General features: G+C 38.9%; 1 protein-coding gene across 2 annotated transcripts in view; it reads left to right on the forward strand.

Moving 5' to 3' along the window:
• The window catches only part of Atg13 (Autophagy-related 13), an 81,224-nt gene that overhangs the window by 31,380 nt on the left and 32,035 nt on the right, over positions 1-17,809 (forward strand). For both annotated transcript variants that reach the window (XM_067126484.1, XM_067126485.1), the window contains exons 4-5: positions 10,215-10,344; positions 14,986-15,178. In XM_067126484.1, the coding sequence (XP_066982585.1) occupies positions 10,215-10,344; positions 14,986-15,178 (323 nt within the window). The remainder of the gene's footprint in view (positions 1-10,214; positions 10,345-14,985; positions 15,179-17,809) is intronic.

Consider the following 17,809-nt stretch of genomic DNA (forward strand, 5'->3'; position numbering starts at 1 on the left):
CAAAATTCAATCCTTTCAGTTTTTATAATAGGAATTACCTCCAGCACAACTGGAGACTGGCCAATTTTTTAAACAAGGTGATGGAGTATGTAGGTAACTACCGACTACAGGTGGGAGCCCCGCCCACCAGTAGGTATACACTGCACTTTGCTTATGGCCATGGAGAGAGAGAGAGAGACGTGTTTTGGTTTTTCAGATATTGTAGAGCTCCAGGGACTAGGGAAATACAGGTCCTCTTGCTAGCAATACCTACTGTATTACATTGTACTGTATGTTGTTGATTGCTCATTCTGATTCATCACAGGTATGCAAGCATCTGTTGCTCGGGTTTTCTCTGAACCCATGGCTTGACTCAGACCATGAATTGGGTCTTGCAAGACCCTGCAACATGGGAGCACCAGGTGTGTGGGTTTCCTCAGATGTGACACATTGCAGAGGTAAACTGGGGCACCTGTACTAGTTCCAGGAAGTCTCTTTCCCAGACTAGTATGCACTTCCGCCTGTGTTTCTTCAGACACTTGGGAAGAGGAAGCAACCGAAGATCGATCTGTGAATCAGGAGCTCCAGGGGTGCAAGTCTTGAATGGGGCTCGCGTCACCATGGGTACTCGGGTTTCGTTACCTTACCAGTATTACCTCCACAGGCTGTATAATCCTGCCTCTGCTCAAGTTTCCTCGGACACTCGTGTAGAGAGAGCAACTGATGATCGATCTAGTCGTGAATCGGGAGCTCCAGGTGCGCGAGTCTCAAATGGAACTCACATCACCGTGGGTACTCGGATTTCCTTGAAACCCTGAGTTACATTTACCAGCATCTTGGGGATACCTCCACAGACTGGTATAATCCATCTTCTGTTTGAGTTTCTTCGGACACGCAAGTAGAGAAAGCAACTGACGATCAATCTAATTGTGACTCGGGAGCTTCAGGTACATGAGTCTCGAGCAGGACTCGCATTACCTTGGGTACTCTGGTTTCTTTGAAATCTGAAGCTACCCTTTACCAATGCCATGGATCATTCTGAGGGCTGGTATAGAGCACACCTCTGCTCAAGTTCCTTGAATTCTCGGGTAGTAGAAGCAACTGATGTATGATGGATTCATGATTCAGGAGCTTCAGGTGTGCAGTCTTCCAGAGACCTGCGTATTTGGTCTCTTAGAAACCACGAGTTATCTTTGCCAGTATCAGGGAGTTCCACGGACTGGTGTAGGTGAGGGTACCGCGACCTGAAGGGAGAGGGTACTTGTATTCAGGACACAGTCACCTGATACACAGCAACTGATGATCGCTCTAACCTTACTACCCAAAGATTGTGTGGTTGATCTCTCAGCTCAATGATCTTGGGGAAGAGACCATGAACAACTTCGAAGAAGACTATACAGTTTAGCATGTCGCCAGGTTAGTAGAGTCCACACCTGTGTGTGAACGATTGCTCTTCCCACGACATCCCTCGTTCACATTCATAAGAACAGACTGGCTCACCCAGGGATAGCTACCTTCACATTCATGTGATTATGTTCACTCTCCCTGACCCCTATGGCTGTCATCAATAGAATTGATGACCACCCACTGGGTATCAGATAGTTGTGGGTTCAAGACTGGAAACATTCACGCTTCCATTCTTTCCCAACCACAGAAGAATATACTCTGGATTTGATCTGTGGACCAAACCAGTTGTACACTCGAGTGGTAGAGAGAACACAGGGTGGCTCCGGAGTTTTCCCAGAGGAGTCACAAGGTGTCATCTTTGTCTCTGTCTTCGTCTTCATCTGCTGCCGCCACCTCTCCATCTTCTTCTGATGCTTGCCAGTGGAAGAAGGAGGTTGCTTTCTCCTCCTTCCCTGAGCGAGGAAGTCCCGCCTCGCGGCTTTTAAGGGGCTGCCTCCCTTCACAGGGTAGGCAGAGGGATCTCTAGTTGGCTCTCCCGTCTGAATTTGGGGGCCATATCACGGACCTTGCTGAGGTCTCATGTCTCGGGGACCTCGAATACCCAAGTCTACAAGACCCGTGCACTCAAAACCAGTTCTGGGAAGTCTTCTTCCAAGACTGGTGCTGTGTCTACCTCTTCCCGTGTCTCTTCGGACATGTGGGTAGAGGGTGCTCCCGATGACCGTCCTGGATGTGATTTAGGGGTTTCAAGTGCTCAAACCTCCAAGCAGGATCGAGCCTCTTCGGGTACTCGGGTTTCACAGAAACCTCGAGTACCCCAAACCAGCACTGGAGACTCTGCTCCCCGGTCTGGTTTAAAGTTAAATGGCTGCACTCAAGGTAATTCCTATTATATTATTAAGACCTCAGGTTTGTGCTGTATAGTTAGGAAAAATACAAATTGCTTGTAAAATTTGTCATTTCACCTTTGTGTGTTGCATATTCAGTTTTCTGGTATAGTTGTTCATTCTGATGTAACGCACCCCTGCAATTTTATTAACCTTGAGAGTGGTCAAACTGGTTTTTACATTGCCAAGGCAATGCACTTAAACTGGTTTCTCACCTCCACTTATGACTCTACAACACTGCTTCGTCTTTTTCAGAGCGTTTTATTCCTTCACAGTGCTAGGGAAGGCTGATATATTCTGAAAATTATTAGAACATGAAATTTGTAATGTTTTGAGCTTTTCAGATATTGTAGAGCTGGAGGGACTCGGGAAATACAGGTTCTCTCGCTAGCAATCCAGTAGCTCACCGAGATAATGGATTGAAGCATCAGAGCCTACACTGCTATAAAAGAAACTCCAATATATTGTATATATAAGTGAATTCGAGTTTTGCTGTAAAGTACAGGTATATTTATACCCTGTACTCCTTAAACTACTGTAAAATGCTTATAACTGCTTATTTTAACAGTTCACTGCCTAATTTAATAGTTCAAAGAAAAATATACTTTAAATTATTATATTAAAACAATTTTATATCATTTCAAACAAAAATACGTCCCAAACCATCATCCAAAAACACCCAAAATGGTCTTACAGTACCCTCCTAAAACTGTTACTCTTAAGTATATACACCCCTAAAGTGCTTATAACAATGATTTACTAATTTTAAAATATTTATATTAGCATAAACACAGCAAATACAAATTAAATCAATCTTTAATACAAAACAAATAAATGTCTTACAGAAGTGTGACAACTAATCAAGTTAATTGTTTTTCTCATAGTGTTGCAGTCGTTCCGTTTTCTTTTTTTTTTGCTATAAAGTATATTTATACAAACAAACAGTACCCGTAAAGTAAGATAAAAGCCTTATTATTAACCTGTTAAGCATCACTGACGGCATATCTTGATCAGCTGCATCCCAGTCACACCGCCTTCAACGGAGTAACACACCCTACGTTTATCAAGGTTGGTGTGCTACTAAATTTGGTCTGAAATGCTCTTCCCTCTTATACAAATTGTAGGAACATCAATTGATAAAACTATGAGCTAAATTAGTGGTAAATGGCAACTTTTTTTTAAGGGAAAGACAGTCTTGACAGTCTGACAAGAGGAGAATGACCTCCACCTCCCACTACACTTCTGGTGTTCATTGATAAACAACTGATTTCTTTTTGTTTGATCCTATTTATACCCCCATACTGAGTGATCTAAAGCAAAAGAAAAATCTTTTGCCTGAAGAGATATTATCACTACTCACTGCAGAGAATGATGATGACTACGATAAAAGGATATAATGATGCCTTTTCCATAATCAGCACAAAAATCTCTCTCTCTCTCTCTCTCTCTCTCTCTCTCTCTCTCTCTCTCTCTCTCTCTGCAGATCTCTCTGCTGCAGATTCCACAAACTTTTTGTTCAAGATAAAGGAAACCCAGTGGAGTTCTCTTTACTCTTTGTTCACCCAAAGGCCAAAGGTGTGAAATTTAGTGTTCAGGATAAGGGAAACTGTGTGGAGTTTTTTTTTTTTAGAAGTTTTTTGATGACAAAGATGTGGAGCACGTAGCTAGCAGTAACGAACAGATTTTCCATCCAGTTTCTAGATGAATATCAAGAAAGTTTGCCTACAATATCAAGTGCGCTAAAATGGTATGAAACAAATGAAAATGAAATTAAACAATTCATTAATCTGCTGGCTCTGTGTTTCAGGGAATGGTATTCAAAAGTTGTCATTTTTTCCTTTTGATATTTCATGCTTATAATCTTTAGGATATAAAAATGCAAAATAAATTCTTTCGTCTTTTCTTATTCTACGTTATTATTATCCTAAAATCTTTATACCAAAGTCAATATCAATATAAAAAAGAACACATAAAAAGGCATAAAAATTAGCATAGACCAACTGACTGCTTTGCTAGCTAGGAAATGCGATGATACGGGAGCAACATCTCTCATAATTACGCTTAACAGGTTAATATGAACTGCAGGACAGTATACAATACAGTACAGTGGACCCCCACATATTTGCAGTTCAGCAATCGCGGATTCAGTTATTCAGGGTTTTTTCTGTGGCGCAATTTTTCAATAAATCGCAGAAAATTTGGTAATTCGCGGATGTTTTCGTCAAAAAATAATCACCAATTACTGTATTTTCATGTTTTTTTGTGTGACTAAATACACTTTTTATCATAAAAAATGTTTTTAGTTACAAAAATAGCATAAAAATAAGCAGTTACAAGTGTTTTTAGAGGCATAATTGATGTTCCAGCTATTAAAATACGAAGCTATAAGTGTTTTAGAGAGGTTCCATATACAGGCAGTCCCCGGTTTACTGCGGTTTACGACGTTCGATGGCGCTTTTCAAATATATTCATCAGAAATTATTTCCTGGCTTACGGCGCATGTTCGAGTTGGACAGACGCCGATCCGACGGAAGAAATATGGCCCCAAAACGGCAGAATAATCATAATTTGAAGGTTATTTTGATGTAAAACTCAATAATAATGCAGTTTTCGTTTTCAATGCACCCAAAGCATTCATGTTTTCTTATGATTTTTGACGATTTTCGATGGCAAACGGAACCCCGTCAGTAAACCGGGGACTGCCTCAAATTCATGGGGTTGTGGTACCTAAGCTTTTATACTGGGGTCCACTGCATTGTAAAGTGAAATTACTGTGTACTGTAAGCATAAACATGTATTCATGTGTGGGTGATGTGCTTTCTCCCTCACTCAAACTCCCAGCATTCCTTTTGGCTCCGCATTTGAAAAAACAGTTCAGCGCTCGATCCAGAGGCAAAAACCCTCAAATTGATATTTCCATTTCGCACTGATATATCTGGAAGTACAATATACCATGGTCCATTATCTTGGTGCACCACTGTACCTGCGATATTACACTGTAAACCCCCCATATTCGCAGGGGATGCGTACCACACCCCCCTGTGAATAGCTAAAATCTGCGAATACTTAGAACCCTTCTAAAAACACTTAGAACTGCCTATTTTGATAGTTCAAGCACGCAAAAAAAACTACTTACGATGGGGTTAGGTTCCAAAAAACCCATCGTTTGTTGGAAAAATCGTATCTCAAATATAGCCTAGCTTACACTAGGGTATTCAGTACCATCTATACATACATGATAGCCTAGCCTACTCTATAAAGTATACTCTATATGTACACGGTATAGCAATTATTAATATTAGCTAATTCTGTAGGTTCATGCACAGTGACTTATGATAATTCAATACAGGCAGTCCTCGGTTAATGGTGATCCGATTTTATGGGACTTTTCTAGTGACGAAAATCTGCAATTTTCGGCGCCAAATATCACCGGTTTCTGCTTATTGGCGCCGATACATATTTAACAGGCGCCGACAACTGAAAATCAGCGCTTTTCAGCACCAATAAGCCCCGAAAATCGCTGATTTTCAGTTTTCGACAGCTTCGGTTATCATCACACCCTCAGAACAGAACCCCCACCGATAACCGGGGACTGCCTGTACAAAGAGAAATTGAATAACAAATAAGAATTAGCTTAACCTACACTAGGGTATATTGTATACATATACTGTAGCATAGCCTACATTATACTTTACTCAATATTCATATTGTATCGTACTACTGTATGCAAACATCAACAAAACGAATACTGTATGCATCTTTTCCGTGGATCTTTTAAAATGTTATGCTTTAACTCACTGTATCCAATAATATTGTATATATATTCTTATATTGCAATTTGTATTATAAATGCGATCATAGCGATCAATGTTTTGGTTTGGAAATCGATTATGCATAAGTTTATTTTGCCGCATTTAACTCAGTTTAGAGTGCTTTTCTAGTTAGCGTAAATGAATCTCTAGATACTTTATTTGTATGGGACAAGGTTATTTTTCGTTACACAAAGTGTTTTGAAGTCAAATTATAACTTAAACACATCTCGTTGTGAAATTAAGTTAGCTATTTTTTTCGTTAATAGATGACGTTGGCCATTTGGGAGCATTTTTGTTTTGTGTAAAAAAGAATCAAGGTTACATTCGCTATTTTCGCTTGATTTCATCATAATACGAGCTTATGTATTTATCTTTTATCTGCGTAAAAATAGAAGCAATATGATTTCTTTCATGCCCAGTAGTTTTGATTAAAATGCTTTCTTTCCAATTTTAATTACGGTCAAGTTTCATCCATGTTTCTGATGCATGATAATTTATAGTCATTAGCAGCTTGAACATTGTTTTCTCAGCTTCAGCTACAACTTGCAGCTTAAATTAAGCAGTATATTTCCTCATCGATCTTTTATCCATACCGAATAAGGGTATAATGTAAAAATATATCAGTCCTATTCTACTTAACTTCATTTATACTATAACTACGGTAATTTTTTATTACCATATGATGATTGAAATACAAGCAAAGCGGCTGTTGTTATCTGATTTGGTTATAAGCAAAACAACAGTTTCTCATTCGGTTGTTTATGGCTGTACGCATTTATGCAAGAGTATAACGTTACTAACAATACTTTTATCATTCTCTTTTACCTTTTTAACTAGAGGATGGGATAAAGAGATGGATGAAAAGAAGGTGGTCTATTGTAATTTGGTCTCTGTCACTGCCTGATTGTACGCTGCTGCCTGCGCCCGCAGGAAATTTAAAAATATTTTGTAAATATTGTTGTATCTATATTACAGTGAAACCCCCCGTATTCGCGGGGGATGCATATCCCCCCCGCGAAGAGCTAAAATCCGCAAATACTTAAAACCTTCTAAAAACACTTAGAGCTGCCCATTCTGATAGTTTAAACACAAGAGAAGTGCATTTATTCATAAAAGTTATAGGAAAATACAGTAATTAGTGAATATTTCTCAGTGAAAAATACCGCGAATGGGCGAATTTTCCGCGAATAATGGATAGATATGTTCCACAGAGAAACCCGTTAATACGTGAGTCCGCGAATCGTGAGAACGTGAATACGGGGGCTTTACTGTAATTGCTTACCCCCATTGAATTATTGTAAGGTGAATTATCATAACTTGAGCACTACCTAGGTACCTGAACATTTTGATAGTTTTATCACAAAAAGTGCATTTAGTCATGAAAATTCAGTAATTAGTGAATATTTCTCAGTGAAAAATACTGCAAATGGGTGAATTTTCAGCAAATAATGCGTATATATGTTCCATAGAGAAATCCACGAATAGGTGAGTCCTCGAATCGTGAGACTGCGAGTACAGGGGCTTTACTGTACTATTCAGCGCTGTCTCTGTGGACCATGGGCATAACAGCCATCGACCAGGCCACATTGAAAATACCTCTGATCGGACGATCAACGAAGTTAGCAATGTTTCGGTCAGTTCCATACTCGGATAGGTGACCTCTTGGAGCACTGGATTCTGTTGACATCTAGGAGACGTCTATCACGTCCATGTTTAGAAGTGTTAGGACTAGTCAGTACTTGGATAAGTGACCTCCTAGAAACTTCAGATGCTGTTGGCTCTCAGGAGGCATCTTTTGCATCCATGAGTCAAGTCTTGGGCATGCAATTTCCTTTCATTTTGCCTGATTCTTCGGGAGATCATCAACACCCCCAAACTAATTTCCAAACTAAGTTCAGACAACTTGTTTTTGGTTCCTACTCAGTCAAGAAGGGGTGTCTGGGAGCTCCAATTCTTTTGACTTGATGTGGTTACACTCCTCCTGTGAGGAGTGGGAATTGTAAGCAGTAGCTGCTGCTGCTGCAGTTACCAGTTGATCCACAACCCGAGGAGAGAATATTATGTGGATCTTAAGGCAGTTTCAGGAGTCTCAATGTCCGAATAGGAACTTCTTTGATAGCAACACCACCAAAATAGTGCCATGGTTCCACCGTCCTCCTCCAGAGGTTTTTCATTCATTGGAACATTGACCAGGATGGCAGGCTCCTATACTTCTTTTCTTGTAACTTAGGCTCAGTTCTTTTTAGACTTTCAAGAGTCTCAAGATCCAAAATAGACACCCCTTGGTGTGATATCAACGACACCACGGTAGTGCCATTGTCAACAAAAGGTCCTAGTGTCCTTTCATCTACTCTGTTGCAGTGCAGGTACGCAAGCAGACAGAAGAACATTCAGTACAGTGTCTAACCATACATCCCAAGCAAGATGGATATAATTACAACAGTTATTCGCTGAAGTCAGGAGATATGGACAGTTGATCTTGGCACCTTGACTTCTGGGAATTCGTTCAGCCTCTGAAGAAGCTTGATCATAGTCCATTTCTTGACTTACTGAAGTTGGGGCTGTTCTGTTGTCTTCTCGCACCTTTGAATAAAGTAAGACAACTTTGGTACCCATTTATATCTGGAAGCTTACGCCTTTTGTCATTCTACATGTTTAAAAGGTGATCAGTGAGATGGATTATCCCACTTGTATGGTCCTGCGGTGCCAGTGACAGTATGATGTTTATGTTGCCTCCATAAGGACTATACTTTCAACCCAATGCCAACGACTTGTTCGTTAGCTCTGAGTTTGCTGAGAAACAGTGTTCAGAAAGTAATTTCTCTGACTGGTGGGAGGATTAGACGAGTGTACCCCGCAACTTCCTGGTGGACATTAGTACGTTTAGGGCCAAATCTTTCGAAGTCAGAGGCATCAGTCTGTCCATCACATTCAGGAAGAACCTGTCAGTCAAGTATTAGGATGGAATGTAATTGTGTGCAGATCATATTCATCTCCTTTTACCTTGGGATGTTGCCCATAGATCCTCAGACTCTTTTCCTTGGATCCTATGGTGGATGCTCAATGACGTTCACCCAGCTCTTGAGGGACAGGTTGCATCTCACCTGAGGTGTGCAGCTGCAAGGAGAAGGTGTTTGTGGGACTGGCCTCCCCCCTTTCTCCAGTCTTCCTCCTCTGCCAGTGGGCAGAGGAACAGTGAACGAGCTGTCGTGCTGGACTGGCGTGCATCCAGGTGATCTAGATGACAGAATATCCTATCTATAATCTAGCTCTATTTGGATTAGTAGATGCAAATCCTTCCTTCTCTCTAGCAAGGGGAGAGGAGAGCTGACTATGAGCAAACCAATTGGTCATTCTTAGCTTTACAGTTTCCAACACTGGGTTCATCCAAACCTTATCGAATCCAGGATATTACATTCCATTAATTTGAAATGCCCAGAAGTCTGATGGTTGAACATCTCTCTTGTTCAATAGATCAGAGGTATGGTCTCCTTTCTTTGCTCTTTCATGAACAGGAAGAGAGTACCCAAATGAGCTGAACTACCAGTCAGTTCAGAGATTTACTCAGAATCCTCCCTCCAAAAGTAAGTCTCCCATATGTAAAGACCGAGGGTTTGTATTCATGTATGAACAAATGACAAATTTTTAAAGTAATTTGTATTTTTCCTAACATACAAACTTGAGGTCTTTATATAAAGGGCCCACTTATACCACCCCCCATTCTCTTACTTGGGCCAAAAGGTAGACTGTGTAGAACTGAATGCTCACCGACTTGGTGGGTGGTACTTCCGCCCCTACCACCGTTAACTATTACCATAACCACCTTGCAAAAGTTTAATGGCTGGATTTCCAGCTCACTGAAAGTTATTCCCATATGTAAAGACCTCAGGCTTGTATGTTATGAAAAATACAAATTATTTTAAAAATTTCATATTCAGCTTTCAATAACACTGAAACTACCTGGTAGAAAATACTTACTACATGTCAGTGCTGACATAGGAGCTTTTTATCAGAAGCTGCTGCTGTAAATAGAGCAAGAAACAAGACCTGGAAGTAAAAAGTTTCTTCGTTGTTGAACATTGTTTGCTGCACATTTCTTATCCATTGCGTTTTACTCCATTTTCAACAGGTGCTGCTGAAGTCTTTGATTGCAGTGACAAGAATCACACCTGCTTACAAGCTCTCATTTAGACAAGGAGCAGATTCCTTCATAATATGCTACAGGGTTTACCTTGGGGAACCTAATTATGAATGTTTAGGTAAGAGCATGTTTTCCCTGCAGTTTCATTTTCATTTTATGAATAATTGGTGCTAACCATAGAGAATTTTTTGTGTGAGTATGACTATACAGTACTATGCTTTCAGTAAGTTATCTAAATGTCATATTGTTTCATTAAGGTGCCTAGGTGCTAGTTTGGCATCTCATTTTGTGAGGAGCCCATATGTGATGACTAATGCTGTTCATGATTGCTCATAAGCATGTGATCATTTATTGCCATTTACGTTCATCTTGGCGCTAGTTCTTTTTCGTGTTTTATTGTTCTTTGCCTTTGATTGTTATTGTAGTATTCTTCACTGTTTCATTATTTTAGTATTGCTGACACTTGTTTTTCGAGCTATGTACTTGACATCATTATCTTAGCCCTTGTTGCTTTTATTTTCATCCTGGTTCTACTTTTGCCATGTTTCATCATTGTAACAGTCTTCAACTTCCATATTAATGTCTCAGTATCTTTGTATATTTTGCCTTTTTTTTTTTCTTTACACTACCTGTCATCATTGTATTAAAACCATTACGTTACAAAAGCTTCATTCATTATTTGTGGAGACTGTAATGCAAAGCAGAGTGAGTGGCTAAATTCAAATTCCACAGATCAACAAGGCTGGTCTCCTCTTGATTTCTGTGTATCCTCTGATTTTGTCCAGCTAATTGAGGAACCCATGCACACTTCTGGTAATAGATTAGACCTCATGTTCACAAATGTTCCAGCTGTTGTGTAGTCGAAGGTCTGTGAATATATAGGCACTTCTGATCATTGCACTATTGAGATGGACATAATTGTCAATCAGTATGTTCCTAATTCCACCATTGGAAAAATGGGCTAGCTGAAATCCAGAGCCAATTGGGATTGCATTATTGAAGCTTGTCAAGCACTTAATATTTCATTTGCTATATTAGATCCTGATCCCAAGGAGAAGTTAAGTATATCTTAGTTTAACCAGACCACTGAGCTGATTAACAGTTCTCGTAGGGCTGGCCCGAAGGATTAGATTTATTTTTGCGTGGCTAAGAACCAATTGGTTACCTAGCAACGGGACCTACAGCTTATTGTGGAATCTGAACCACATTTTAGCGAGAAATGAATTTCTGTCACCAGAAACAAATTCCTCTTGTTCTTCACTGGCCGGTCGGAGATTCGAACTCTCGACCAACAGAGTGGTAGTTGAGAACGGAACTCGCTCACCCAGCGAGGAACTTCCCAAGGAGAAGCTAAATGAAATGCTGATGGCTGTTTCAATAAGATATGTCCATAGAAAGGTCATCAAATTTAGGACAATTGGCCAGTCATGGTTTGATGATACACGTAGACGAGCCTACCATGACACAGACCAAATTCAACGCATGTAAACAAAATCATTCAAATGAAAATTACACATTTTTGTTGAGTTTCGCCGTACTGTGAATAGAGCTTACCATACAGCTGAGAGAAATTATGATAATTCTTTGGAGAGGAAACTTGAAGGAATTGCTCAGCCTCATCCGTGATGGACTAAATTGTCATCATCTATCTTTGGGTCAGGCTTGTCTTCCACTCCACCACTATTAACAGACAATGGTAGATTGGTCACTGGCCCTAGGAAAAAGGCCTGCTTCATCGAGGTTTTGAAGCTAAGCAATTAGCTGAGGATGTCCCTCTTCCTGATATTTGTCATCCTGAGCCTATTCTTACAAAATTTGCATTTTGCTCTAGGGATGTTAAGAAAATTCTGGATAATCTTGATCACTGGGGTGGGGAAGATCCTGATGGTTTCTTCCCTTTGTTTTTTTAAAAAGTTTCTAGTGTGTTTATTCCAAGATTACTAGATTCTACAGATTTTTATGCCGACGCAGTACTTACCTTTGCGGGTGAGTGCAAGCTTAGTAATACAGTGCCTGCTCCAAAGAGTGGCATACCTGCAGACTACAGTAATTACAGGCCAATCTCTATTCTTCCGGTGCTCTCCAAAGTTGCTGAAAAACTAAATTTTAAGCCACTATATAAGTATATGTGGAATCTAAAGGATTGTTAGCTGATAGTCAATATGCATACAGGAAGCAGTTAGGTACCTGTGATGTTCTTTTAGTCTTGACATGACATTTGTGAGGGAACCTTGATAAGGGTTTCAAGTGCAGAGTAATTCAAATAGATGTTAGTGCTGCTTTCGATTTAATAAATCACAAGTCACTTATTTATAAACTTCATAATCTTGGAGTGGGTGGATATGTTTTAGGATCATGTGAAGATTTCCTTACAGGTATGCAGCAGTGAGTTGCTGTGGATGGGATCTTTAGTGAACCAAGACCCATTTTGTCTGGAGTTTCACAGGGCAGTGTTCTTGGTCCACTGTCATTTTTAATGTACACAAGTGATATGGTTGTTGGCCTGGAAGACAAGATTGTTCAGTATGCCAATGATGCAACACTTGTGGGTGTAGCAAAGTCTCCACTCATAAGAAATGAAGCTGCCCTTAGCCTCAGTTGGAACATGGACTGGATCAGGGAATGGTGTAGTAGGTGGGGTATTAGGCTGAACTCCTGTAAAATGAAAAAACTGTTGATTAGCAGATCTTGTACAGATTTCCCACCCTATCCCTCCCTTCAGGTGGATGGAAATTTGTTGAATGAATGTGAAGCTTCAACTAGTCTAGGTGTAACTTTTGACTCACATCTTACTTTTGAGAAATATGTAATGAAAGTTTCGGCAAATGCCGCACAAAAGTTAGGTATTGTTCATAAGGCCTCATATGGTTATAACAGTGATAAAATCAGTTTAACCTGTTTTAGGTTATTTGTACTTCCTTTACTGGAATATGTTCTCCAGTGAGGATGTCTGCTTCTGCCAGTGATTTATCTCTTTTAGATAGAGTGGTTTGTGGTGGTAGGTCTCTTCATAAGTTCTATTCCAACAGAGATCTTTCACATTCACAATTGATCCCTGATCCCCTTTGTCTGCTGAGAGCGATCAGATTTGCTGAACAGCAGCACTGATGTGCAGTAATTGTGCCTCGCTGTCGAACGTCTCAGTTACAGAGGTCCTTTATTCCTCACAACATTGGACTGTGGAACAGCCGTCCAGAGGATGTTGTGCAGTTGGAACTTCAGAAGTTCAATAAAAAATGCAATGCATTACTACCCTAATACTATTCTTCTTGTATTTTAATACATTTTATCTATTTATTTATTTTTTTCTTCTTTAATAAGTGGAATCTGCTCTTTCTGTATTTCACTTTACTTCCTCTTACTTCTTCCTAATGAACCTCATATTCTTTGGAAGCTTGAATTTAAAGTCAGATGACCCCTGTAGGCTTGTCCCATATGAATAGGTTTCATCTACTGAATAGGCATAGTAATACTGTAACCATCTTTGTACGGCACTCTGTGCCATGTATCAATATCTTAGTGTGCTGTACTGTGCATGAATGTCTTAGTGTGGTTCCGTTTCTTACTTTCCTGAGAGGAATCATTACCTTGCACTGTTTATTTCTTTAACAGTCTTTCGATTGTATTGTTGTTTTGGTGCTGTCTTTGCGAAGTCCTTCTCAAGGTTCTCAAATGTAGCTCTCTAGCCAGTTTGTCCATCTTCTGGATCTGTGAGCCAAGCTTGTTGAGGGCTGCCTTTCTAGGATTACAGGAAATTCTTTAATATTATATGAGGGGAAGCATAGTCTCTCAAAGAAGAGGTTAAAGGTTTGAAGGTTATGAGCAGTTTGTTAGACTTCTCTGGGCCAAAGTTTTGAAGGCCTGCTACATTTCCTCATTGAGTAAATGGGAACTAGTCAATAACACCCAAAGCCAAGACAAAGTAAGAAGATAATGTGGAGAGTACAGGTAAGTTATTCAGATCACCAAAGCTTAAACTTATTTTAAGTTATATACACTAAACCTAAAGTTATCATCAAACAATAATTACTTTAAAAAATTAACTAGCCCACTGCTTTTAACACCACCAAATAGCAGCTAAATTCTAAATTACCAAAATATCCAGAGAGTTAGATCTGAACAAAAGTGGCTTGCTCTACTCAAATAAACTAATCAAGCATTAACATTAGTTTTTCATCAAGGATTAATGCCTTAATTTGATAATCAAATGGAAACAGTTTTTGAAAATCAGTTGGCAAATTTTTGGGATCTGTGTGAGTGTGAATGAGTCATAGGTACTGAGGAATCAAGGCTTGTTTTTTTTTATTAATGAGACTTACGCTTTTACGATTTTGTTGACCTCAAAATTGAACTAGATTATAGGTAATTGTTGGGTTTATGAAGAGTCAATTTAATTTTTTTTCTGAAAGTAATACCATTCTTTTCTTGCAACCTTAGATCAGATTAATGGTGTACATTGTGAATGTATTATTCCAGTGAACTAGTATAGTATGTAATGTCAAGAAGTTTTATCCTTTATGGGTAGGTTAAGCTCACAACATTAGTATTACGGATGCTTTTATTGAGGTATGTCTTTAGACTCTGACATGTTGCTGTACGTCATTTGCGCTTAGAAATTTCATAATTTTACAGCCAACTGAAGATTCCAGATATTTTTGCATGGTCTTTGAGTATTGTGTATTTTAAAAGCTTTCTCAGTTAAAGTAAGTTAGACACAAGTTAAAGGAAATGTATTATATTAGTTTCCCTTCTCTTTCAGGGGATAATCCAGTACGTGCACGATTAGGCCAGGTTACAACTCCTGAATCAACCATGTTGTTAAGCGTCAATTACCGTACAAAAATTACATTTAGCCCACCCAATTGCAGCCCTGCTCAGGATGCCATCATGCTCAAAAGTGATCACTTCAAACCAGAGGTGTCCCCCAGACATTGTCGAAGAGGAACAGATAGGTAAGGTCTCTTCTGCTTCATCCCCACTGCTATCCCTAATGTAAGGAGTTGGTTACCCTGTTGCTTCTTCACCAACCATTTCTATTGAAAGCCTCTTCCTCTGCTAGACCTTTCTCCAGTTTATGGGAAAGGGTTTAGTGTTGAAGAAATTTTAAACTTAGAGATATGCAGATTAACATAGTTAATGCCAAATCTGGAATCCTGGATAGTCTAGGTGGATTGAAATTGGAGGTTTATTTTCTAAGAGCCTAAATTATATAAATTTTGTACAGGAAAAATCACTTAAATAAGGAGAAAATAAAAGGTTGGAAAATATATGAAAATATCTCCACCAAAAAATATTATGTAAGGTATGTAAAGGGTTCATTAAAAAATGCCAGTGATAGCTTTCACTCAAAAATGTCTCCCATCGCAAGGAGATAAAAGTTTTGGGGAAAGAAACGGCTCATTTTTATTACAAAAACATTAGTGCTCAACTACAACTTTTTATACCCTAAGAACAGATTTCGTTGAATTGGTGTTTAGAGCTTCACCAAGCTTAGGTGGCTTTCCTGCATAAAGAAAATGCAAAATTAAATAAGAAATACAAAGGCTACAGAAGGTACCTTGAACTGAAAATAACCTGGCAGCATTGCAAAGTGTGGGCAGGTTTGACACCCTCCCATGAGATGGCAATGCCCTGTCCAGGTGGGAAGGGGATGGTCAGCAGTTGTTTTGTGTAGTAAGAAACTTTGAAGTTGCCAAAATGATGTCTTCGTAAAAGGTGTTTAAGTATGTAGCTTGTGGAAATGATATACACAAGTAATGTACACGTTGGTTGGCAACTTGCTTTATAAACTTTAAAAGCATGTATCTCAAAACACTAATATTTTTTGGATAAAACTTTAAATTTCTCAGCTTTTATTGTTCAATTTAAATTAGACTTGCAGTGCTAATAGTAAAGGCTAATATGGAAAAGCCATTAAGTCCAGCTTTAGATATGAGCTTTTTAATATATAAAAAGAAATTGTAGCCAAAAGTTCTTCAGTTTATGGAAAACAGAAAATAAAAATTGAAATTATGGAACATCCAAGAATATCTCAATATGTATACTGTAGCTTTATGGAAACTGCTTCAATTCTGGTTAAAACATCAGTTTGAGATTAAAAGAAATAATGCTTTAAAATAGGGTGCTTTTTTGAGGGAGTCTAAGTTTTATTGACAGCCTACACAAGGTTGAAATCAAATACCTCTTGTCATCGATCCTTCAAAACCTGTTAGAAGTGAATATTAACGAGTCCACAATGGAGAGGGCTTCATCAAGATAATGCCTTGTCACCAGTCCTTGGTATTGACATATTTGTATTATTAATAATAATTATTTTTGATAGCATGGTCACTTGTTTCGTCCTCGAGGAGTTATCCTCCATGGTCTACCAGAGCTCCATGGGTGACTAAACTAATGTCAGAGAATTCTCTTAAAGCTGGTATCACGGCTGGGTATTGTGTCGTAGTGATAAACACCATAACACTTGATGGAGCATATAATGGACTCAAAGATAAGGGGACACTTTCCCAAATCTTTACAGCGATGCTGTATGTATACCCAAGTTCTTCCATCATCAAAACCTGCTTAAAAGAGGAAGTGATTAATACGTATGCGCAGTCTGCTGTAGTGTCAACAACAGGCCCGTCGTGGAGACCAAGACCCATTACTCTTTTTGGTCAACACAGTGAAGTTTATTGTTACCAATGCTCTGAAAAAATTCGAAATTTTTTTCCAATTTCATTGGCAAGGATCATGGAAACATAAAAATAGCAAGATAAGTTGTTAATATTAAGTTCCAGTTAAAGTTTTAGTTTTAAACCTTTGGAATTAATAATCAACTTGCGTGTCAAAGGCAGAACCCAACATTTCTTGCCATCAGTGGTCGGCTCTTACTCTGCTAATTTCGTAAAATGCAAGTTGTTTCAAGAATGTTTTAACTAAAACAAAATGTTCGACAACTTATCATTAATATAGAAAATCCTTTCAGATTATATGATGTCTACAATAATCTAGGCAGTACGTGAGAATAATTTAGACTAGATTAGTAGTGGATGTTGTCTGTTGCCTATAACCTAGGATCATGTATCCTAAAGTGGCCTAGCTTAGACCAAGGACCATAGGATCAGATGATAACAATATCTGGGCAAAATATATCGGTAGCCTAGCTGTAAGGCTACATATTAGTAAAATTTTTTCCTTTCATATAAGCCTGTACACTTAAGCCTTAAGTACACTACTGCCTTAATATAGGCAGCACCTATATTAAGTTAAGTGATAACTTTTTATGAAACATTCCATTATTGGACTAAATCATTAGCCTAGACCATGTAAACTAGGACTAGATGAAATAGTAATCGGTGCTGGATGAGATGATAGCCTAGCTTTAAGGCTACATACTAGGGTAATTGCGTTTTATGCAACCCACACCATTAAGTGTGAAATAAATAATTGGGATTAGGCAGTGGCATAGAGTAAGTGATAGTCTAGCTATAAGGTTACACATTAGTGAGTTACTGTTTTGTATAGTCACGTCAGCAGATGCTTTCAGTGGCAGGGACTGTGTTGGAATACTCTTCACAGCCTTTTGTCTCTCCCCATCATGC

The sequence above is a fragment of the Macrobrachium rosenbergii genome, chromosome 24 (assembly GCF_040412425.1).
Source record: "Macrobrachium rosenbergii isolate ZJJX-2024 chromosome 24, ASM4041242v1, whole genome shotgun sequence".
NCBI classification, from domain to species: Eukaryota; Metazoa; Arthropoda; class Malacostraca; order Decapoda; family Palaemonidae; genus Macrobrachium; species Macrobrachium rosenbergii.